This window comes from Talpa europaea (assembly GCF_964194135.1).
Source record: "Talpa europaea genome assembly, chromosome: 2".
Lineage (NCBI taxonomy): Eukaryota > Metazoa > Chordata > Mammalia > Eulipotyphla > Talpidae > Talpa > Talpa europaea.
This window is the reverse complement of record NC_140068.1, coordinates 13,818,710-13,843,230: the sequence shown is the minus strand read 5'-3', so window position 1 is coordinate 13,843,230 and position 24,521 is coordinate 13,818,710. Positions and strand designations below refer to the sequence as shown.

Sequence of the window (24,521 nt, the reverse complement as noted above, 5' to 3'; positions counted from 1 at the left end):
AAATGTAGTCAGGGTGTATGGTTAGGTCACTAAGAATAAGATAATGGTTAGAATGATTAATCCCTAACAAATGGGAATAAATGTTTATTTCCTTTTTTCTGAGTTGTTTCTATAATAGAGATATAGAACTAGTCAACAGAAATTGGCATTTAAAAATAGTTTAAATTTTTCGACAGTGAATGTATGGTCAATTTTATAGATCCTGATATATTTTAGCAGTATCTTGACCATTAGCATTGATATATTTTGTTTTGGGAAAATAAAGATTATTAGCACAGGATTTACTATTGCAGCTTGTCATACTTGAGTGAAACTTTGACATAAATTTATCTTTCTCAAGTTTAGATATTCTAAAACTTAAATTCATTTAGCTAATTTTCATTGTTTTGTTTAACTGCAGTTAAGAACTTTGGAAAGTCTATCAAATTCTATTACTAGAATTCTGTTGCACAAATGTCATTGCTAAGTTACTCATTTACTTTTTGGCACTGACGTTCTTATCATTTTAAATATTTTGTATTAAATACTTACATCGAAATCGCTTTTAAATGTGTCATGGTAGATTTCATTATATTTCACTTTTGTTTTATGAACTATAAATGTAAAAATTTAGAGTAACTTAGAATTTTAGAATTTAATACAGGAAAATATATTTTAGGAAAACAGTTAAAGGATGGGAAGAAGCCAGAACCGTGCAAACCTATCCTCAAGGTGGAGTTCAAAACGACTAGATCTGGGTAAGGTTTTACTTCATTGGCAATATTTATTGTGCATGATTACTCAACTAGCACTGAAGGCTATTTTATCATTATTGTTGAAGGACTGCTTTGGAATGGTCTAGTTCAGTCTTAAATTTTATGCTTCTTTATTTATTGAAATAACTAAAATTGGTAAACAGGATAAGATTCTCATGTTCTCTGTCTGTAGCAGTTTGGTTATATATTTTGGAAAGTTTGAATTATTATTTTTTTATGAAATTTTAGCTTTTCTCTTAGTCTTTAGTAATGATTATATTTATTTACTTGTGAACAAGAAGCAATGAAAAAAAGATTTTCATTTAACCTGTTCATCCTGTATGTGTTAATAAAGCTATGTGTGTTCTTCAAAAGTAAAACCTCACCGTAAGGATATTTAGCAATTACAAAAAGAGAGTTAGTTTAATATTAGCAGAAGTTTGTCAGTTGTATTTGGAGACAATGATTGCCAGTACATGAATTTGGTATGAAAATTAAATTGTTTTTGCCATTCTTACATCTTTTATATATTTTTGTATGTGTAACATGTTATATCTAAAAATATAGGAAACATAATGTTTCTCTGAAAGTTGTGCATATCTTTAACTTTGAAAGGAGCCCTTTTATGTATGCTGTAATTCCCTAGGGAAAAAATGTGTGATTGTATTTACTGTAGCTGTGTCAGAAGAGTGAATTTAGATGGCATAAGTCGTCTCTTAACCCAGCAGCACTAGCCAAAACTTGTTACAAATACAAACTCTCAGACTTTACTCTAGACCTTGACTCAGAATCTTTGTGAATAGAGGTCGCTGATTTGTGTGTTAACAGAAATTTTGATGTACACTAAAGTTTAGAAACAGTACACTTTTCTTATATACCAGTTTATAACCACTGGTTATTGTAACTGACTTATTTCCCTTTTTAATGTATTCTTCTCCCAATCTAAGTCAACTCCACCATTTTCTTGTTTGCAAAAAAAAGACACTAGGCTGAAGATAAGATTGATGCTATTTTTCCTTGATCAATTTTAGCCTTCCTGTGGGATCTAACAGAGATACTGTTTTTAGACAGTAGGTTGAATGTACTTAAAGAGCAGTAGCATCTGTTTAATTTACTTTAACAGCCCTTACTCTGCATCACAACTTTTCACCTCTTCATGCTTGTTCCTTCATTTATGACATAGATATAATATTAATAATAGATCAAAATATTATTGTAAGTAATTAAATGCTTATTTAAAACACTACACAGTAATTTGCATAATGTTCTAAAAATGGTTACTGTTGTTTTTATTTGGATACTTCATACCACCAATTGATTTTTATTTACTATATTTGTCCCATGGCAAAGAGTGTAAATAGGAAAAGCATGCAGCAAAGAAAAAAAAAATTAGAAGCTGAGGTGGGAATGAAGCCCACCCAGAAAAAAACTAATTTGTAAGAGAACATTATTAATGTCAATCCAAATATAAGCCACAAAGTTGGGACATTTAAAAAGGAAAGTTAGTGAATTCACAATAGAAAACATAGGTTTGGAAAGAGACACTGGAAATGAAAAGGAATGATTTCTTAGGATGAAATCAAAGTACAAATAGAAAAATGAGACTTCTGGAACTTGACAGGAGTGACCCAGATACCTTAAGCACTTGGTAGGTGTTTGTTGAATGGGTGAATCATAGCACTAGTCCAACTTTATTTGCATAGTTATTGTTGAATGATGTAGGAGGCAGAAAATTCTTCAGCATAAACCTCATTTATACATTAAGTGAGAGAGTATAGTGACATAATACGGAAATGACATTAAAAATTGGCAAACTTTATACGCGCGCGCGCGTGCACACACGCACACAAAAATTGGCAAACTTTTTTCCATAGGAAAAATACATTCTTTTTAAGAAAATTTAATAAGTCATAATTATTATATTACATTAATCTCATTTTAGTACTGTTTATTCTGTGAAGTGGTTTTGGAAGTATCTAGGTTTCTTTGAAATATATCACATTAAATGAAATCATTATAAGAGAAGCATATTACCTATAATTCCAACATTCTAAAATATTTTTGCCTGTTTTGTTTTTCAGGCATATATCCATTTCCACATAATTATATTCTTAGAGCCATATTCAGCTGGTGGTTTTTTTTCCTATTTTTAACATATCTAATGTAATACTAGTTTCTATTAGTTTATTATTTTTTAGTTGTTTATAAGGACTGTATCATTTATTCAAATATTCCCTCCCTACTGTTGATTTATAGACAATCAGGTTTTGAATACTGGAGAAAAAATACAGTTATGATTATATTTTAATTTTTTATACTTAGTACAATAGTAGAAATCTTCTGTTGAATTCTTTACAGTAAATTTCCAGTGGTGAAATTTTGAAGATAAATTTTTTTTGGATCTTGACAAGTTGACATGCTGCTTTTTGAAATTATATGTGTGTAATTTAAAGAACTGAGTATCAAATGAAACAATTTCACCAGTTTCATCACTGTGGGATAACTTTTATTAGTTCACAACTTTAAACATCAGCATTTATGCTTTGGAGTGATCTTAAATTCTGTAACCAAAATATGAACTCCTAAATGACTGCTGTTACTGGAAAGACAGCCCACTGAGATAATAGGGGGGTGAAGTTACATTTGTTTATGTCTGCATGTGAAGCCGCAGTGATTCATAGAAACATTCCAATTTAATTTTTTGCAAGCAGTCATCCAGCTAAAGCATTTAGTTTGTCAGGGACCAGAATTTATTCATTTGCTTTTCTGTGAATCTAGAAATTATCTGATGAACTTAACAAAATTAGTGTGTTAGGTGTAGATATTTACTTGGTAACAATTCTCTTCTATTTCAGAAACTCTAAAATGGAATTAAAACTCTTGTAGATTTTGAATATTATTTATAAAAAGATAATTTTATTTCAAACCTATTTGTTTACAAGGTTGTTACTTATTTGTTAAAAGCTGTTCAGGTGTCCCCTTCTTATATGGCTTCTACTGTTTCTGTTTTTTACTACTTTTCATACAATTGAAGTTCATTCTGAGCTTTCCCACAATTTCTTCCTTTACAGCCATACCTTCTTTACCATATAAATTGGTTCTCTGACACATCTTTAAAGTGTTGTGAATTGTTGATCAATACATAGACTGATTGGTTCACTGATTGTTCTAGTGCCTTTAACTTGGCTGCTTATAACACGTCTTGGTATCAGCTTGTATGATTAAGATTATATGTTTCTAGAAAACAGGAATCAAATTTATGCAAGATTGTCTGCAGTAAATTATTTTGAAAATTATGTGGTGTTCTCTCATAGGCAACTTTGAAATCACGCTTGTAGCTCTGTGAATCTCACAGACAGACCATTTAATGAATATAAATTAATTCTACTTGGCAAAGACTACATTCAAATTTTTAGATTTCTTTTTGATATAGTGCCTATTTGTTATATAAAGTCTCTTCTTTGTGTTGACACCAGAAAGAGCTCAAAGTAATGAGCTAATATGAATTGCGTGTGTCTTTAGAAATCTCATGCATCCTAAACCCACCTGTATTTTAAAACTGTGATACACTATAATATGTCTTTTTTGGGTCAAATTTATGTGGTTAGGATAGGTTTACCAAACTCACTATGTTTACTTCTTGACTTATTTTTTGGTACTTAATATTTGTTTTGCTTTCTGGTTTAACTTCAGCAGTACAATAGATGCTCTATCCTGCAAAGCACAGGTAGAGAAAAGTTGTGTTGCCATTGATATGGCAGCTTCATCATAGTAGCTTTTGGTAGGACTATCAGACTTTACTAGCTGCAAGAAAACACTATATTTTCAGTTTATGGGGTAGTTAAACAAATTTCTGCCTCAAAAGCAGGGAATGTGTTTTGAGATTTTTTTCCCCCTATACTGATAGGGGGCTTTAGAATATTTAGGGCTTTAGAATTCATGGAGTCTTCTTGGGCCTTTATTGTCAAATTGTGACTTGTTATCCAGTCATCTAAGTGGTAATTTCAAGTGTTAGAGACCTGATATGAAATAAATTGTAAATTCTCAAGTAATTAGTAGAGACTTTAAAAATTTGACTAGTTGAAGGGAAATTCTGATCTTCCTCACTACAATAATGGTCAAAAGATCCTAATTTGGAGAAGAAACTATTTCTTTTCATGGTACTAATAGAATCCCTTTTAATAAATATAAACCTATCATTTTACCTTTGTTGGATTAAATGCCTTTTATATAATCTATTATAAAGTTATAAGTTTTATTAAAATAAAAATTTGCTATTACAGATTTTCTTTTTGTAGGCTTAATTTTTAGGTTTATACTAATAGCCCACATCAAGTATCAGGACTCTTTGCATGCCTAATTACTAAGATTCCCTTAATGAAAAGAAATTTTGTATATGTGGGTATTATCTATTGATATTTACCATATATCAATAAATCAAGAAATAAAGACTAAAATTTTAAAACTATTTACAAATTAAAAACTAATACCTCTTGCATATTAACATTTTTTCTGTTTCTAAAAAAATAGTGAGATAGTAGAATTGCTTTATTTTACAAATATTTGTAGAGGTTAGTATAATATAGTGCAACTGGAGTCTCACATCTGCTTCTACAGACTGTTGTGTCATATTCTTTTTTTTTTTTTTTAAGATTTATTTATTTACTTATGCAAGCACTGGGTACAGTCAGAAGCGCAGGAAGGTGAGAGAATTCACCAGAGCCAGAGTGGGAGCAGAACAGGCAGAGTGACAAAGTACACTGAGGGGAGCAGCGGGCAGCAGGAGAGGTCTGCGTTCCATGCGGGACCCTCGCCGGCAGCCGGGGATGGAACCGGCGCTGGAGAGGCTGCAGCCCAGCACTCAACCTCTCAACCCAGCGCTCAACTGCTGCACCACCAGGGGAGGCTGTGTCATACTCTTTTAATTAAAGTATATTTAAAAAATCCAGCCTTACAAAGATATGTGGTTGGACTTAAAAATGATAATTATTCTTTGATACTATGCTAAAACTTGGTAAGTGGTAGTCTTTTAAAGATTACTTGTCATGTGGATTCTGACTCCGTATCAGTAAAGTTTTTGTTCTGTTTCTTAAAAATCCACAGGTCTGTCTGCACTCTCAGTAATTTTTACCCTCGTATACTTTCATAGCATCGTGACTCTGGTCATTTGGAAAACACTCATTTAGTATTTAGATCAGTCAGATCATCTAGCATTGACACATTTCACTTTAATATGTTTGGATATTGTTAATATCAATACTGATCTCATCAGTAAAGTCTTTCAAGCATGGGGAAGCTGTGAAGCTCAATATAGAGGGTAAAAACTTTCTAAACTCTGATTTTTTAACCTGAAAACACAGATTTTATAATGTAAACTATATTCATTTTTTTAAATAGTAGACTTCAAAGTTTGTTAGTCATCCTTTCAGCAAAAATAGCAGATAGTTCATTTTATAACTTAAGCAATTATACAAGTGCTTTTCTAGAAATAACTGTTGAAGTCAATATTCAGAAGGGTTTGATATATATTTTCCAGTTTCTCAGCACAACATTAAAAACTCTTATCTAAGGTCAAATTTCAAAATTAGTCATTTTACTGCCTCATCAAGGACTTCTTCAAGTGGAAGAGAAATAAAACCTCTAACACATGGCAGTGAAGAAGACTGACTAAGACAGTTTAGTGCTGCTGCTTTGACTTAATACTGAGATTCTAGCAGCTTTTATTCACCCACTCTTACTTTTGTGCCATCATTGCAAAATCAGCACGTGGAAAACGCAGGTATTGTCTTAATATGTAATGAAAACGGTTTTGACTTCACTGGTCTTTTGCAAATGTCCTGGGAATCCCAGACACCACCCTCTGATCATCACTTTTTATACCACATGACAATTTTGAAGAGCTTTACAAAACTGCCTTTGAAGTTTGCGCATTTTTGGTATCTAAAAGGCTGTGGTTAAATCCAATTACCAGACAATTAAACAAAGCAATAATCACATGAATAAAACTTTTTACATTAAATAAGATTTTAACATTTTGTGCAAATACTGTAATACACACACCCACTCTATCAACTGTATATTATTATTAAATTTGTCATTAAAGAAATAGGAACTTGTCTGAACATGTTCTTTTTTTCTCCCCTCCACTTCTCCCCAAATATCTATATCAGTAAAGGGGAATTAGGGTTAGTCACTAGTGAAACATGGTCTGGCAGTGGTTCCCCTAGTTCCAGAAGATTCTCTTAAAATTGACAAAGATAACAGACGTGATCTAGAAAGCTATTGTAATATGTCATCATTATTTTAGAAAAATAAGTCTCTTTCTGAGAATGTACTTTGTACTGAGCACTTAATAAGCATTTTATATAGTATGCCATTTAATTTTTATACTAATTCTAAGAGGTGTATATAATTAAAGAGAAAATTGAGGCTTACATAATTAAAATTAAAAGAAGTTTCCCAATTCTCATAGATAAAACAAATAGAAGCAGAATTTGAGCACAGATGTCTACTTCCAAACAAACCCCTTATGCTTTTTTTATCCTGAACTCACTACTTCATAATAATTGTTTATCCTTGGCTACCCTGCTATTTCCCTGTTCACTTAAAAAGAAATGAAAATTTCACTAAGCTCATCACTAAGTATTAGTTCTCATTTTGTCAGAGGGGATCTTGGATCAGCCTTTCCACCTAGCCACGCATAGAAGGATAGAGTTCTGTAATTTCTGATTGAACTCTACAGGATACAAGGGCCTTTGCAGCAAGCTCCTCAGTGACAATCTCATCTACCCTCCCTTCCTCCAGCATGATAAAGTCAAGTAGTGTTATTCAAGCCCTCAACTTTTTGTGTTCTCAACTAGAGCTGCTCAATGTGTGATGTATGAGTGTTTCCAGTGTGATAAGTGTCTTGAGATAAAAAAAAAGTACTAACAAAGAAGAGTATAGAAACTCTAATGACATGGACATTGCACAGAATCTACATACACATTTAGTTGTTTTTTTCCCCCAAAAGCAACTGTTTTTTAAAAATAGTTCTTGACCACAGATAGTTTGAGAAGCATTGTTCAAAACTATAAAATCATATGATTAGAAGAGTGCTCTTAATTTTATTTTAATTTTACTCCCAGGCCCTTAAACATTCAGATTTTTGAAGCCCTCATTTTTGATTATTCTATTTTGGCTTAATAATTGAAAAAACTTAGCAGTAGGAATTCATGATTACTTTTTGAGTATGCTTCATGGTTTGTTTTCCATTCTAACCATGCATGCAAATGAATCCTTTATAATAATTGACACACAATGTACAAAATCTAAACTTTTAAGTTTTATGTGAAAAAAGGACATTAGACACTGAGATTTTGGTTGTGTAGATTATTGTTAGATTATTCATAGCAGATAATATGAATTAAGCCTCAGGAATTTGAATCATCATAGTTGTAAAATCAATTTATAATAATAAAAATAATTATTTATATATGTGTGCCTTTGGGACTCAATCTAAGCACTCAGATTAGAATGGTAAAAATAAAATATTTGTTACTTGGTAGTTTTTAAGAGATAAGACGCAATTATACTTGCCAAAAAGATAATAATGAGGTGTACCCTCTGAAATAGAATGTCTCTCTATATCTAGTTAATACCTGGGAGTATAGAGGTAAAATATCTGTGGTCTGAAGGCGCTCACAGTGTAAAAGAGAAGTAGACAAACAGTGAAAATTCCTTTGGTAAATGCTGAAAAGTGGTATGTACAGGATGTAGGATGATGTACCAAACTCAGGGTGGATCATAAGGATAGATTTTTCTGAGATGATGATTGAACTGAGTTTTTTTTAGTTCCTCAGATATCCCAAGTTCATTGCTGACTTGGGGCCTTTGCAATGATTACTCCAGCAGCCTGGAATGTACGTCTTTCCCCCAAACCCAACATCGTTCAGTAGTTGACTGTTCTTCCTTCTCGACCAAGTTCACCTGTTATCATTAGGGTCTTTCCAGACCTCTTTAATCCCTCATTCACAGTAACCCTATCACTACCTTGTTTGATTTTCTTCATACTACTTATCACAATATGTTTGTCTCTCTACAGTAGAAATAGAGTACTCTTTTATTCTCGGGAATATAGGTGTTCAGTAAATATTTGAGTGAGTTAAAGGTAGTGTTATAGAACTGCTACAGAATTGAACAAATAGATAATACTTAAGACTTTCTGGAAAGAAGTGCCGCTTCTAAGAATGATTCATACTGAAACCCATCTTCAGCCAGACTTCCTGTCAAGACCTGCCTGGTGAGATTCATCAGAAGCAGAAAGCATGTATGTTTCACTGAAGTATCTGGCTTCTTAAAAAAATCCAATCAAAATTATAAATACACCAAACCTTTTACATCTTAACCTGGATATCTTAAAAATGAATGTCTTGGGTAATATCCAGTATATCAGTGATTAGAATTATGCTTAAAATTGTAGAAGAAAAATTATTGCCTCTTTGATAAAGAAAATAAAATTTTCCACTTCTGTAATTCACTTAACCTCCTTGAAATAATCTAGGTTTCCTAGAACTTTCACTATAATTCCCATTCCAACAAAACTTTGAATTTTTATTGTTTTTAATGTCTAGAACTAAATTAGTATCTTTGTTAATGTGTTTATGACTAATTTCTTGTAAGATGTTCATTTCATTAATATTTACTCTACAAGCTGATGGCTCATAGGTTGTATTATTCCTGCCTGGAAAACTTAAATGATTTTTTAAAAATAGCACCAAAAATTAGAGAAAAAAAAAAAAGGTGGCATGGAGGAGAATGCCCACTAAATTTATGGGAGAAAGTTAACTTGGTGAGTTTTAAATAACAAAGTACTATGCACACAAAAAAGTTTACATTATTTTATATATTTAAATAGGTAAAATGCTTAATAAAACCAACTAATATTTTATATTTACTTATAAATGACATACCTCTTGTACTACTACCCTATGAAAGTTTAGCAAAATTGTTCTTGTTTTAGGTAAGAGTAAGTAAAATTTAGAAATTTCAATGTTTCTGTATATCACAAAAAGGGAAATTTTCATAGTGAGTGATAAGGACCTATTATTGTAATAATAGGTAGTTCTTACTAAGAGTATACCATGTGCCAGGCATTGACCCATTGCTTTGTGTGTTTAATGTAATAATTTTCTGGGAGTTGATACTTATCACTGTATCTCCATTTTATAGTTTTAGAAACGAGGCACAGAGAAATTAAGCACCAAGATCACATAGAAAATTAAGCCAAAAGTCATATTTAAATGCAGGCAGTTTAGTTCCAGAGATAGTACTTTTTAACCATTATACATTATTACATATTGCTTATACTAGATATGAAGACTCTTTATTAAGAGTTAGGTAAATGGGATAGGGACTCATTGTGAACAGTTAACGAGGAGGGAGATAAATATATACTGGCCTAGGGTAAGCATCAAGAAAATATCTTATGAAGAGTTTGAGAAAAATCCATGTATAGAATATATTAAATCATCTGTCTAATGTACCAGAAACAACTTCCAGGCCAACAAATGGGGAGACATATGGCAGATCAGGAGCTTACTTCCTTAGAATGCAAAGAACTTTTACAAAAAAATTAGAAGAGGGTTATTAGTCCAACAAATACAGGAATAAGAAAACATAGATAGGCAAGCAAAGATATAATATACAGACTAAAAGATATGAAAAGATATTTGGAATGCAGTTTTAAAGTGTGCTTAGTTACATTTAATTATGGTAAATAGTATAGGGAGTTAGTGGACTAACTGTGTAGAACAGGCAAGTTGGCTGCTGACAGATGTGCTTGGAAGCTATGGTTTGAAGCTAGGATTCCAGGAGAGACTTAAGGACTCCAAAAATTATCTAAGTGATGATTTTCCCAAGGGCATTTTGTAGCTGGTATATTTGTTGATGCATCAATAAGAAGTTATTTCATTACATACACTGGTTGCCTTATGGCATTGATTCACCTTGGAACCTCTATTGAGAAGGCCTGGCCATTAGGATTGGAAATGAAAACAGTGCATTCACGAGACTTATCAGCAAAAACCCAGAGAGAATTCTGAACAGTTGTGTGATAGGATAAAGGAAAAAGATTAAGGGACCAAATTAAGTCTGAAAATCAGATGTGGTCAATGTTCATTCTTATTAAAGGTTAATTTTCAGGAATTTTCCCAGGTTTTTGCTAATGCAATTTAGATATCCACATGCAGGTATTTATTAAGTTATGCATAAAAATGTCAGCATTTAAACATTTATTTCACTAAATAAAAATTCATGATGTAACAAGAAAATCATTAGTCTCGGGCCTCCCCAGTGGCACAGCGGTTGAGCACTGGGTTGTGAAGCTGCCCGCCACTGCAGCGCCGGTTCGATCCCCGGCTGCTCCCCAGCCACCAAAGGAGGGTCCCACATGACCTGCAGACCTCTCCTGCTGCCCACTGCTCCCCTCAGCAGTGTACTTCGGTCCTTCTGCCTGCTCTGCTCCCCGCTCTGGCTCTGGTGAATTCTCTCACCCTCCTGAACTTCTGACTGTACCCAGTGCTTGTACGTATAAATAAATAAATAAAATCTTTAAAAAAAAAAAAAAAAAAGAAAATCATTAGTCTCTATCTTGCTTTTTATAATCCTAAGTATATATTTTTTATTTTCAGGGAACCTTTTATTATTTTATCAGGAGGTTTGTCATATGATACTGTAGGAAGAAGACCTTGCTTAACAGTTATGCATGGGAAAAGTACTGCTGTGCTAGAAATGGACTATTCAATTGTTGATTTCCTAACGTTATGTGAAACACCATACCCAAATGGTAAGCTCTGCACCTTAAAGACTTGTTCTCTACAGATAACTGTTACTCAGTATGAAGACCTATGATATCTAAGTATTTTCCTCATCCTGTTGTGTCAGGTCTTCTGGAGGAGAGGTGCATCTTCATAACTTTGGAGACTTTATTTAAAAGTTAATTTTGATGAATAAGCTGTATCTGTGTACTATTACATATTAGTAGTAAATACCTTTGAAACATTTTAAAGTTCTGTGAAATACTTGGTATTTGTCAGCCTTCTCCAGAGAAAGAGAGTCGGGGTGGAGGGGGTAGATAATTATTTTAGGAAATGGCTCACTCAGTTTGGAAGCTGATAATTCTCAAACTTATAGATAAGGCCTGCAGGCAGAATATTCTGGAAAGAGTTGATGTGGTAGTCTTGAGTGGATTCTGCAGCCTGGCAACTCACAAGTTTCTACACTTCAGGCTGAGGCAGAATTACTTCTTTTTCAGGAAACCTGGGGCTTTGCTCCTCAGGCCTATACCTGATTGGATGAAGTCCACAATATTATGCAGGACAATCTGTTTCACTACTGATTCACTTATTATTCACATCTAAAATATACCTTCGTAGCAGCATCTAAGCTGATGTTTAACCAAACAACTGGACACCAGTAGCAAAGAAAAGTTGACACATAAAGTTAACCATCACAACTATCGGGTATTATTTTAAGAGGAATTTAAATCCAGACCTTTTTTATTTCATTTGAAGCCCATTTAGACATAAAGATATAATACATTTTATAATTAAAAGGAACATATAAAATAACCCCAAAAAGTTTATAATATTACAGTAATACTCCATTGGGTTCTTAAGAGAGCCAATAATGAGAATTGTTTTTGTGTGTATTCAGATTTAAATGTTGAGTTTTTGTCCTGTTTGCCTTAGAATTTGTAATACTATCAATGTTACTGTTAACTTTATCTTGTTCACCATTACAAAACTGAAATAATTTTGCATGGTTTATTATGTACATGTATCTCATTTAAAACATACTATTTGTAAGTTGTATGAAATACAAGATCAAAATTTTAACATGTGAGGGATGGAGCAAAATTCAATAAAAGGCATGCAAGAAATGTTTGTTATTTAACTTGCTGTTCTCTTCCATATTTAAAACTACTGTTCATGCATTGTTTTGCTATTTCAGATTTTCAAGAACCATATGCTGTGGTGGTTCTTCTAGAAAAGGATTTAGTACTTATAGACCTTGCACAAAATGGGTAAGAAATAAAATTTGGTGAGCGACTATATAAGTATGTGATAAAAAGTTTCCTTTTACTTTGTTTGTCTGTTTCTTCCCTTTGAAAATGCTGTATTTATATCCATAACCTGTACCTCTTTTGAGAGCTCCAGAAACATTTCTAAGTACCTGCCTGCCAGATTTCTTTACTATGTTGTTGATCATATAGATCAAAATTTTTTTAAGTTAAAATTTGCTGAATTTCTGAAATTTCTTATGATTCAACCAAACACTTGGATATATTGTGGGCACACAAAATCATGTCCGAAATTGATCACTTCACGGTGACCTCCAGATAAGCTCTTGCTGTTCTCTACCCATACCAACTGTTGTGTTATGAGTACCATTGCCTGCACCAGTCTTGTTCCTTTCCTCTTTAAACCTCTACGGTTCTCTCTTGTGTCTTATTTAGAAATACCTTCTCAGTTGGCTATTTTGAACAGTATTGAAAGTTTGGGTGCGTTTCCAACCTGATGTCTCACTCTCTTCCCACAGGTGCTTTATTCTCTAGAAAAACTGAACTCTATGTTAAACAAGCATTACACTTCCAGGGCTTTCTTATGGCTTCGAACAAGGAAAACAATCCACTGCCCTCAAGAATCCACATAACTTTAAGAGAGAGCCTTTTCCTTTTTCAGCATTTCCTATTCTCTCTTCACCAGCTATCCTATCTGTAAATTCCTACCAACTCCTTTGCAGAGCACACACACACCTTCTTCCCCAGGAGATACTTGGCAGTGGCTGTGCAGATGTGTTTTTTAATGAGGGAAGCTTGCTGCTGGCATCTAGTGGCAGACAACAGGCATGCTGCTAAGCATTGATAGTATACATAGATCCATTTCCAAACAGAATGATCTGGTCTAAGATGTGAATGGTACTGAGAATGGGAAAGCCTAAAATATTAGGTGAACAGTACTAGTTGCCTTATTTTAAGGTATTCCTAAATTCATATCAACTTAGTATATATTACCTGTCACAATAGTTTTTTTTTTCTTTTTTAGAATAATATGGTCATTATGAAAGAAAGATATTTAAAAGCATTATTTCTACATGCAAGTCCTAGAAAAATTTGTTCTTAATATTATTTTCTTTTAATTTTTTCCTTAGGTAAATTTTTAAATAATGACACTTTTACACATGGTCTGTACTGAGATACATACTTAAGTCAGAGAAAATATTTTACAAGTTATCTTTGACTCAGCATTTTGTTTAGCAAATGTATCACTTAAATGTGTAGTAATAATGGAATTACTGAGCTAAGGAAATACCTGTTTTAAAGTGCAAAAAGTTGCCTGGTGTTTTTGTAATGCATGTTTCATTTGTGTTTTGCTTCCTGGCTTTTATGTGCTTAAAAAGGCAGTGGTGACAGCTGGGTTCAGTCTGAAGTCTGGAAACGGCTTTTCTAAAAGTCTTCTCTGATTTTCAATTATTGCAGTTCTAGACTTAATCTGTGCATCTAATATTTGCATAGTTGACACTTTGATCTGTTCAGATGTTTTTAGGCAGTTTCTGCGTTTCCGTACATTTTTACGTAACCATTCCCAATTTTAAAGGCTTTAAATCAGAAAAGAAATCTCATTGCATATTTATTGAAGATTTAATTTTATGGATTCGAAGTCTTTTTGTGTTTTATTTAATAAAATAATTTCATAGCTGGAAAACGTGTTAAGAATTTTGTGTACATAATCACTAAAATAAGCATTTCTAGATTAACTAATGTAACTAGACATTACTTCATAGAGCAAAAAGGAAGAATTTTGATAATGATTTATAGGTAAAAGGATGAAATATTTATTAAATGAGAACTTTATAGCTTAATGGTAAAGACTTTAGGTCAAATTGTTATTGGTTGCTAGCTGGTATGCTTTTGGCAAATTACTCTCTAAGCCATTGTTCTTCACTAAATTGGTTACATCATAAGTTTGGTGCAAGAAGTAAATGAGATAAAGAAATATATATAATACTTAGTCTAAGCGGCTCATGGTGTGTAGTTTTAATTGAAGCTTTTTTATTTACTATTCTAATTGAACAACTTTCATTATAAAACATGCCATTTTAAACAGTTGCATAAATTAATATGTGGTTTAATATGTATAATTTCTAAAATTCTGCAATGTAGAATATTGTGTCCTTAAAGAACATACTGTCCTAAAATATAAATTTAGGTAAAATATTACATAGACCTTTAAAGAATATTAACTTTGTACTATTCAAAAATTAAATTTTTCTCATTCCAAGGCTGTAAATTATTTTCATTATTATTTTAATCATAGTTTATAATTCATTAAATTAATATTTTTTCCTTTTGTTAAAGATATCCTATATTTGAAAATCCCTATCCTTTGAGTATACATGAGTCCCCTGTTACATGTTGCGAATATTTTGCTGACTGTCCTGTGGACCTCATTCCTGCACTTTATTCTGTTGGAGCAAGACAGAAACGTCAAGGTTACAGCAAAAAGGTATTGAACATGAGTTTTAGTATTTAATGTTGAATTTTAGAATTTTATTTTGATTTCGTTAGAGTGTTTGATAATGATACCTTTTCTAGAGAAAATACGTAGAAAATCCTTTTTTGAGGGGCCTCCCCTGTGGCGCAGTGGTTGAGCGCTGGGTTGCAAAGCTGCCCACAGCCTCTGCAGCGCCAGTTCAATCCCCGGCCGCCAGGTGAGGGTCCCACATGGCAGGCAGACCTCTCCTGCCGCCTGCTGCTCCCTTCAACAGTGTACTTTGTCAGTCTGCCTGTTCTGCTCTCTGCTCTGTCTCTGGTGAATTCTCTTACCCTCCCGCGCTTCTGACTGTGCCCAGTGCTTGAATGAATGAATAAATAAAAAATTAATTAATTAATTAATTAAGAAAATCCTTTTTTGGAGCCAAATATGTTGTTTATTATTGTGATACGTGTGTACGTAGACACACATGTACGTATATATACATATATACACACATGCACACGTGTAGTATGACTAAAATTTGTATATGATTTATACAAATCATATTCGTCTTTTCTTACAGGAATGGCCCATCAATGGAGGTAATTGGGGCTTGGGTGCACAGAGTTATCCAGAAATAATTATTACAGGGTAAGTAAAAGTCTGTTTTCACTGAATAAATAAGCTAGTATGATTACGATTACGTGAACATTAATTAATTGTGTAGATAATGCTTTCCTTTATGCTCTTACATAATGAGAAGTAAGTTTTTGTGAAGAGCCTGCCAATTTACTGCAATTTTCTTCCTATCTTTTAAGATATCAATATATTTCAGTGAAAGGAAGAAAAAGTTTAGTTTTTCTTTTTTTCACCTTCATAATATTCTCAACTTGTTTGCTTTTCATAGACATGCTGATGGGTCAGTTAAGTTCTGGGATGCTTCTGCAAGTAAGTATTTTGAATGTTGTTTTATATTACAAAACCATTTTATACAACCATGTTTTGTAATAATTGCATAATCAACATTTAATTTGAAATTTGGAAATCATAAATTTAATACTGTATCAAGTATAAGTTTACTATTTTAAAAGACTAAAGATGCTCTTAAGGATACTAAATTGTAATTTGGTATAATTTTCAACAGAAGTACACAAATCCTTTCTTCAAATTACTTCAAACCTTCACTTTTTAATTTAGCTAGAAGCAGGAATATGCCTCAAATCAACAGAAATTTCTCAAATAATTTTAATATCTGATACTTCATTGATGTCACAAAAGTTTGTCTTTGTGAAATATATATGGTTGTTATATAAAACAAAAAAGCAAAGAATGCTTAGAATGACTAATGTTTGCAAATATGCATAGCAAGCTCTCAGGGAAAATCCAGTAACTCAGGATATATTGTTTCATCATGTAAAAAGTATCAATAATATTTGTGCCTTTTGGGGGAAAATATGTATAAAATCATTTTAGAAAGCAAAATGTTATTTCTTGAATGATATTTTTACATTTTTCCCAAAATCTTTTGATGCTGATTTTTTTCAAATTCTCTGAATTTGTCATGATTGTAATTTTGTTAATGACTACAATGAATACCTCTTGTTTAATAAAACAATGAATATATTGTCTAAAAGTACAATAGAGAGATGTAGTAATGAACTATGAGTCAAAATACTGATATCTTCCTCTCTGCGTGACTGATTAAATATTACCTTACATTTGATCTTTTTGTATTAAAATACCTAACGTTTCTTCTAGTAACTCTGCAAGTATTATATAAACTAAAGACATCTAAAGTATTTGAAAAATCAAGAAATAAAGATGACAGGCCGAACACAGACATTGTAGATGAGGATCCGTATGCCATTCAGATCATCTCCTGGTGTCCAGAAAGCAGAATGCTGTGCATAGCCGGAGTTTCAGCTCATGTCATTATCTATAGATTCAGCAAACAAGAAGTCATTACAGAAGTCATTCCGGTAATAACCTCTCAATTATTTTCAGTGTCAGATGTTGAAGAGAGGGCTATTTGCTGTCAGTTCTGTCTAGAGTGTTTGAAAACCTCAGTATTTGTATTACTGCCATTTACCTTTTGTGAAAATAATTTATTGTGTATATCTTTGTGCTGAACAGTTAAATCCTTAAGTGCATTATATGTTTTATTGGGAAAGCTAATATGAGTGTACTCTAATTTTTTAACATAAATTCTAAAATGATGCACACATTTTTACAGACTGAGTCAGAAACATTTTCTTTGCTAAATACATTAGAAATTTTGCTAAATGTTTACCTTAAAAATGTCCTTTCTGGGCCTCCCCGGTAGCGAGGTGGTTGAGCGTTGGGTTGAGAGGCTGCCCGCAGCCTCTGCACCGCGGGTTCGATCCCCGTCCACCGGGCTAGGGTCCCACATGGTGCGCAGACCTCTCCTACTGCCCGCTGCTCACCTCAGCAGTGTACTTCAGTCCTTCTGCCTGTTCTGCTCCCTGCTCTGTCTCTGGTGAATTCTCTCACCCTCCCACGCTTCTGACTGTACCCAGTGCTTGTATGAATAAATAAATCTTTAAAAAAAATGTCCTTTCCATTGAAATATATTTGTATAGAAACTATAGTAAAATGAGTGATAATTATTAGGAGTAGGTAAACTGTCTTATTTTTACAACAGATGCTTGAAGTTCGATTATTATACGAGATAAATGATGTGGAATCCCCAGAGGGCGAACAGGCACCACCTTTGCCCACACCAGTAGGAGGTGCCAATCCTCAGCCTATTCCTCCTCAGTCTCATCCATCTACCAGTAGCAGTTCATCTGATGGGCTTCGTGATAATGTCCCTTGTTTAAAGTGAGTTATTAAAAATACGGATGTTTTGGTTATTATCTTTCAATTTAGATATAAATAGTAAATATTAATAAAACTGCAGCAACATTTTCCATTTTGACAGATTGAAATGGTATAAGAACATTTCTTTCTGTGTCTTATTGTGGTTGCCCATCTCATTTTCTGTGGCATTATGGGGAGAATATAACTGCTTTCCAATATTTTATCCTTAAAATACTAAGGTTTGATCTCCACACATATTGGTAGACCAGCTTGATTTTTTCATCTTTTTATAGCTAAATCCATCAATATTTTAAGTCTTGATTTATATGTACATAAAATTTGTATTTAGACTGCTTTCTACTACTCTGAATTTTTTTTCCATTTTAGAAAGTATCTTTTTGTGTGTGTGTGAATCTTCTCTGGCATCACAATATCATTATTTAAGTAACTTTTTTGTAGCATCGCAAATTTGAATATATCTTGCTTTTATACAAAATAAGGTTTATCTTTTCAGTTCAGTTTGTTTTATTGAGTAGTAAGGGTATAAGCTTTATTTGTGGCAGAGAAATGAAATATCTGTGAGTAAAGACTTAAATTGTTAAAAAATTTCATAAGACTGATTAAAGGTGTTAATTACATTTATAGAGATATCAGTTAAAGGCTGAAAAGTTTTGGAAAATGTCAGAGATTCAAAAGAACAGTTGAGGGCAAAAGTCAGACATAGGTTCAACAGAGAGGGAGGAAGTGTGGTAAGAGAATTGTCATTTGCTAAAAGTAGCAGATTTATTGTTTTGCTTTAGGTCTGCTAAAATCACTTTTAATGGTAGTTTGACAATTGCTATGGAGAATGTTTGTATAATCAAAAGTGCATTTACTTAAAAGATAAGGCAGACCATTTTTTAATATCACAATCATTTAAGAATATACAGGATAAAAATCTTCTTTATATGTTTGTATAAATTTAAAATTGTGTGTTCTTTGTCAGTATTTCTTCAAACAGGGATGATTGGTTCCTCAGGACGCAGTACCTAGAGACATTTTACAATAGTTGTCACATTGGGCTCCTGGTGTGTAGAGGCCAGGGATGAAGCTAAATGTCCTGAATTGCTCGGGGTGCATCCCACAACAAAGTTCAAAATGTCAGTGGTGCTAAGGATGAGAAACTGTGATTGGATCTAAGCAAATATAGCCCTTAAGAATAAGCAGTTACAGGGCCTCCCCTGGTGGCGCAGCGGTTGAGCGCTGGGCTGCAACGAGGCTGCTCGTAGCCTCTGCAGCGCCGGTTCATTCCCCCGGCTGCCGGCAAGGGTCCCACCAAAAAAAAAAAAAAAAAAGAATAAGCAGTTATATTTCTCAGAAGGTCTTGTCTTCTGTCTCTGCCTTTGCCATTCTCTTATGTACAGGCACCACAACACTCAGTTGCTCCAGTTCTGTACACATCCAGCGAGAATAAGACTTGGAGATACAGAACGATACATTCTTCACTGTTGTTACTTATTCAGTACTACTTTAAAAGAAATTTGCAGAATTTCCAATGCATTTTCTTGTGATTTCAATATGTATTTTTCCAGATTTTGGTGAAATTTAAGTTTAAAGCATATAAAGTACAATTTGTCTCTGAAGTTTATTTTGGTAACAGGTTTTTGAGATTTTTGTCTAAAATCCACACGTTCCTAGTCACTTTTTTTTTTTTTTAATCACAGACAGTGTGAATTACACCTTATTTTTTTTTTTGCCTTTTGAATAGTGTTCAGGTAAGTGCAGTTATTTATTACCTTCACAATGTTTTAATTCACAGTCTCAAAAGCCAATTTTTGAAAAGTCAAGTATAAGCCATATTGACGTTAAGATAAATAATACTGAGATTTTGTTTTTCCTGCAAAATCCCTTTTACATAATTGTTTCAAAGAGACATTTTTCAAGCAGCTATTTTACTTACCCCTTTACAAGTAGCATTTTATGTTATTAATTATATTAGTTGTACTTTCTAAGGTATTTGTCCAAACACCGAGACATACACATTTTTGAAACTATGGAGCCACCAAACATTTTGACGTTTAGAATACATTCGTACAAATTACAGAGATTTTCACAAAGGTTCATTAACCCCTTAGCTTAAAAAAAGTACAAATTAATTTACATGTGTTCAAGATATTAAAATAACTTGCATGTAACCATTATAGACATAAAACATAACACCCACCATTCCCCATGTTTTATTTTTAAAATCTAACAGTCTTTTTTTTATCTGGTTTCTATTTCTTTCTTTTTTTTTTTTGGCCAATTGGGGATTGTAGCAGATTTAGCTGACTTATTTTTGCTTAAGGTTTTTTTTTTTTTTTTTCACAATAACTAAGAATATCGTAAGTTTTCTGTTCTTTGTCACTTAAGTCTTAAGTATGCTCATATATGCCCTTCTAAAATTATCCCTGAATGCCTGTTTCTCCTCTTGAGAAACTAAATCTTAAATGCACATTAAGTATGCCAGAAGGAGGGCGGACAGAGAATAGCACAGCCTTCAGCCTTTGTCAACACAGGCTGTCTCTGGGTAAAGATGAAATGTTACTTGGTCTTTATTTATGCCTCTTGAGAGGAACAACTGCCAACTGCACCTGATAAGTAGGTGTTTTCATGAGAAAACACTGTAAACTTCTGTCCCACCAGAGTAAGGTTCTGAGTGTATCACCCTGCAGACCCTGTACAAGAAGAAGTGACTGTACTCAGTTCATACAAGAACACCCTCTGACTCATGGTCACCCTGAATGCAGACAACATGCTGATTCTTTCCTCACCTGCAGTTAGTCTAGCAGATGTGTCAGCAAAAGCTCATGTGTCATAGCCCTCACTAGCAGTACCAACAAAATGATTTAAAGGGTTTGTATACCGAATTTGGTGTCAAGAGATTTGACATCGAGGAGCCTTCTGCTGCCTTCCTCATATACTGTCACCCTAAGGCAGAAGCCTAAAGAATTGATGATGTAAAAAGGCTTTTTATGTTTTATAAGAACCAGTTATTAGAGACTCTGTGTAATCAAATATATTCTCACCTAAAAGACACAATGGTTTATTTTTTCATAATAAATGTAGTCATGCACACAAATAAGTTGCTTACACTTTTTTAAAAAAAGTTATGTTCCAGATCCTCTTAAAGTTTACTGATACAGGTATTGCAATTGCTGTACTGTGCAGTAACTTGATATCTTAGAAAGTACTCTCATGAAATCCTTCTAACTTCCCTAACATGCTTAGAATATGTTTAAGTTTTACTCAGTTTAAGTGAGGTGTGAGAATACATTTAACTGTTCATGAGCAGTTGACTTGAAGACCCAACAATCACCCTAGATTTTAGTCTTTCAATGTGGGTTTCTTCTTATTTTGTTTGAATATTTTGCAAATGCAGTATTTTTTTAGCACTATTGAGCAATTATGGAGGAAAGATTCTTTGCAAAAAAAAAAAAAAATCCACTCAAGGTCAGTGGTTTTTTAATGGTAAAAGTGGTCACACACAAAAATAAACTCACTTTTGTTTTTAGCCAGTATTTATTTGATCACCATATTTTCAAGTTTCAAGTCTACTTTTCTAACTTGAATTTTTCTTATATTTTTCCCTCTTCTTAATTCCTTGACTGCCACTTCTTTTCATCCTTTTTCCCATTCCTCTTCCTTCCAGTCGACTTCTTTCTCTCTTCCCTGCTATTCCCCCATTCTCCGTGGAACTTACATATATGATTTCTTACTTTTGTTATTTATGTACGTATTCTGTCTCCCAACTAGATTAAGTGCTTCTAGAAGATAGGATTCTGGTTTTCACAGTTTGTATTTCTAGCTTAATTATATATATATTTTTTTTTCATGTAGTTATGCATGATTTTATAATTGCATAGACTAATGACAATTGACAAATGTTAAATGATAACATGTTTTCCTTTATTACAGAGTTAAAAATTCTCCACTTAAGCAGTCTCCAGGTTATCAAACAGAACTAGTTATTCAGTTGGTATGGGTAGGTGGAGAGCCACCACAACAAATAACTAGCCTGGCAGTCAATTCTTCCTATGGATTGTAAGTATAATTTATGTGTTTCTCAGTCTTCATAGTATTCCATACATTGTTTTATTTTTAAAAATAGAAAGGAGGGCCTCCCCTGGTGGCACAGGCGGTTGAGTGCCGCGCTGTGAAGCTGTCTGCAACCTCTGCAGCACAGGTTTGATCCCAACCGGCTGGCCGGCGAGGGTCCCACATAGCGCAGCAGACCTCTCCTGTCTCGCTTGCTGCTCCCCTCAGCAGTGTATTTCATCAGTCTGCCTGTTCTGTTCCTCACTCTGTCTCTGGTGAATCCTCTCACCCTCCCACACATATGGCCGTAATGTACCCCAGTTCTTGTATAAATAAATAAATCTTTAAAAAAAAATAGAAAGGATAATCCTTATTATAGTATCATTTAAAAAGTTGTATATAACTTTAATTTCAGACCAAATTCAATTTTTGTTTGGAACAATTCTGTTTGGAATAATTTACTCTGGATATGCATATATACTATTTGTTGATGTATTGTTAATCTCTTACGGATCAATTAGTTGTTTAATAATAAGATAAAAGTTTAGGGGAAGGAAATTCTATGGGGACTCAATCTGAGGGGGTGGAGGGAAGCAAATATTGTCTAAAAAATGTAAAAAATGATAAATGTTAAAATAAAAAAATCAAAAAAAAACAAAGATAAAAGTTTAAAGTCTGTATATCCTCTCCTGGCTATAGAGTTAGAAATAAATTCGTTATTAATAGTCAGTATAATACAGGGCTAACAATATCAACCCAGAAGACTGTGTTCTAAACTGATTTGTAAATGCTGAACCAGATTTATATAGTTGTTTTTTTTTCCTAATTCCTAAGTTAAATTGCATAAATTATAAAGACATAGTCACAGTTAATAAAGTATTCTACTACAAATTTATTTATCAGTTTAGGCCTTTAAGTATATAGTGTTAACAGTACATAATTTATATTATAAATTAGTCTTCTAAAGTATTTAATTTTTGTTTCTTTTAAATACTCACATAGTCCCTCTATACCTTTTGTTTTTCAATTCTTGACATTAAATCTTAAAAGAATAACATTGCTACATTGCTTTATTCATAGTTGCGTGGTTTGTAGTTCCTGATTCATAGTTGAGTACTCAAAAGTGAGACCTCCAAGATTATGCTTCTCCTAACTGAGGGATTACTAAAACTTCCCTCAAGATATAATCCCCTACTTCCTTAGTAGAAAGGAATGTCTTCCCCTGAGAGACTCAGAATCTCGCTGCAGAAAAAATAGACTTCATGTCATTAGTGTGAGGGATTTGTATCTCTCTGGTCAAATTTCAGCTCCTATATAATGATACTCATTTATAGTCTTTGTCAATAAATACTATATCAGGAGATCTATTCTACCATGAAAAGGCATGCATAATGTGTATTTCCACATCCGGAATAATCTTTTGTTTCAAAGACTCATCATACTTCTGCTTTAGCCTGGCAGACTACAGTAAATTTTCCTCTAACTATTCATTTGTACTAAAAGACTTGCTTTTTTCTTATTCCCAGGGTAGTTTTTGGCAATTGTAATGGCATTGCTTTAGTGGACTACTTGCAGAAGGCTGTACTCCTCAACCTGGGCACTATTGAGTTATATGGCTCTAATGATCCTTACCGGAGAGAACCCCGGTCTCCACGTAAATCTCGACAACCTTCAGGAGGTAAAAAGAAAGATTATTCTGAGCTTCAGGATTTCTATAACTGCTTAGTTTCTTCTGTAAATATAAATACAATTGGTGAATTGTTTTTCTGATTTAGTCTATGTATGTATGGGCTAAAAGGCATGTGACTGAGTTTTTGTTTTGTATTACTAGTTTTTTTTTGTTTTTAATATTGTAGGATTTTATGTAATAATGGAAAAGAGTCACAATATCAAACTTTAGTGAAGTTTTAACAGAAAAATTTGTCTCACATTATTACAAAATGAAAGTTAATTTCCAATTTTTCTCCCTTTATTAATTGATAGTGTGAAAACAATAATTCATTGTTCTAACTATTTAATTCAAAAGACTGTGTTTCCCGAGTGAAAAAAAAAATTAGGTGCAATAGTAAATTTGAATAGTATGAAAATATGGTGTCCTCAAGATAGCCTTGATACAGTGCAAACCCAGATACACTGTGAATGGTCTATATCATTCTCTGTGTTTGTCAGATAATTAATCTTAATTGTAAAAGTATTAACATTAATAGGTTATAGAACACATGTATAGTTAGCTGTTGATACCAGTATTCCTTATTTAAAAAGAAAATGAATAAAAAATAATAAAAAAAAAAAAACAACTTCATGCCACAGGTGGCAAGGGCACTGGCTCTCCGGCACTGGGTATGGTAAGGAGTGCTCCCCCAGCAACCAGCCTGGGCTCCAGTCCCCCAGGACC

General features: G+C 33.2%; 1 protein-coding gene across 4 annotated transcripts in view; it reads left to right on the top strand.

Annotated features, from left to right (window-relative positions):
- Nucleotides 1-24,521, top strand: part of STXBP5 (syntaxin binding protein 5) — a gene marked incomplete at both ends in the record, with an annotated part of 133,283 nt that overhangs the window by 70,861 nt on the left and 37,901 nt on the right. For all 4 annotated transcript variants that reach the window (XM_084228556.1, XM_084228555.1, XM_084228554.1 and 1 more), the window contains 10 exons: nt 667-737; nt 11,405-11,559; nt 12,726-12,798; nt 15,133-15,280; nt 15,834-15,901; nt 16,158-16,198; nt 17,009-17,229; nt 17,913-18,091; nt 22,007-22,132; nt 23,653-23,804. In XM_084228556.1, the coding sequence (XP_084084682.1) occupies nt 667-737; nt 11,405-11,559; nt 12,726-12,798; nt 15,133-15,280; nt 15,834-15,901; nt 16,158-16,198; nt 17,009-17,229; nt 17,913-18,091; nt 22,007-22,132; nt 23,653-23,804 (1,234 nt within the window). The remainder of the gene's footprint in view (nt 1-666; nt 738-11,404; nt 11,560-12,725; nt 12,799-15,132; nt 15,281-15,833; nt 15,902-16,157; nt 16,199-17,008; nt 17,230-17,912; nt 18,092-22,006; nt 22,133-23,652; nt 23,805-24,521) is intronic.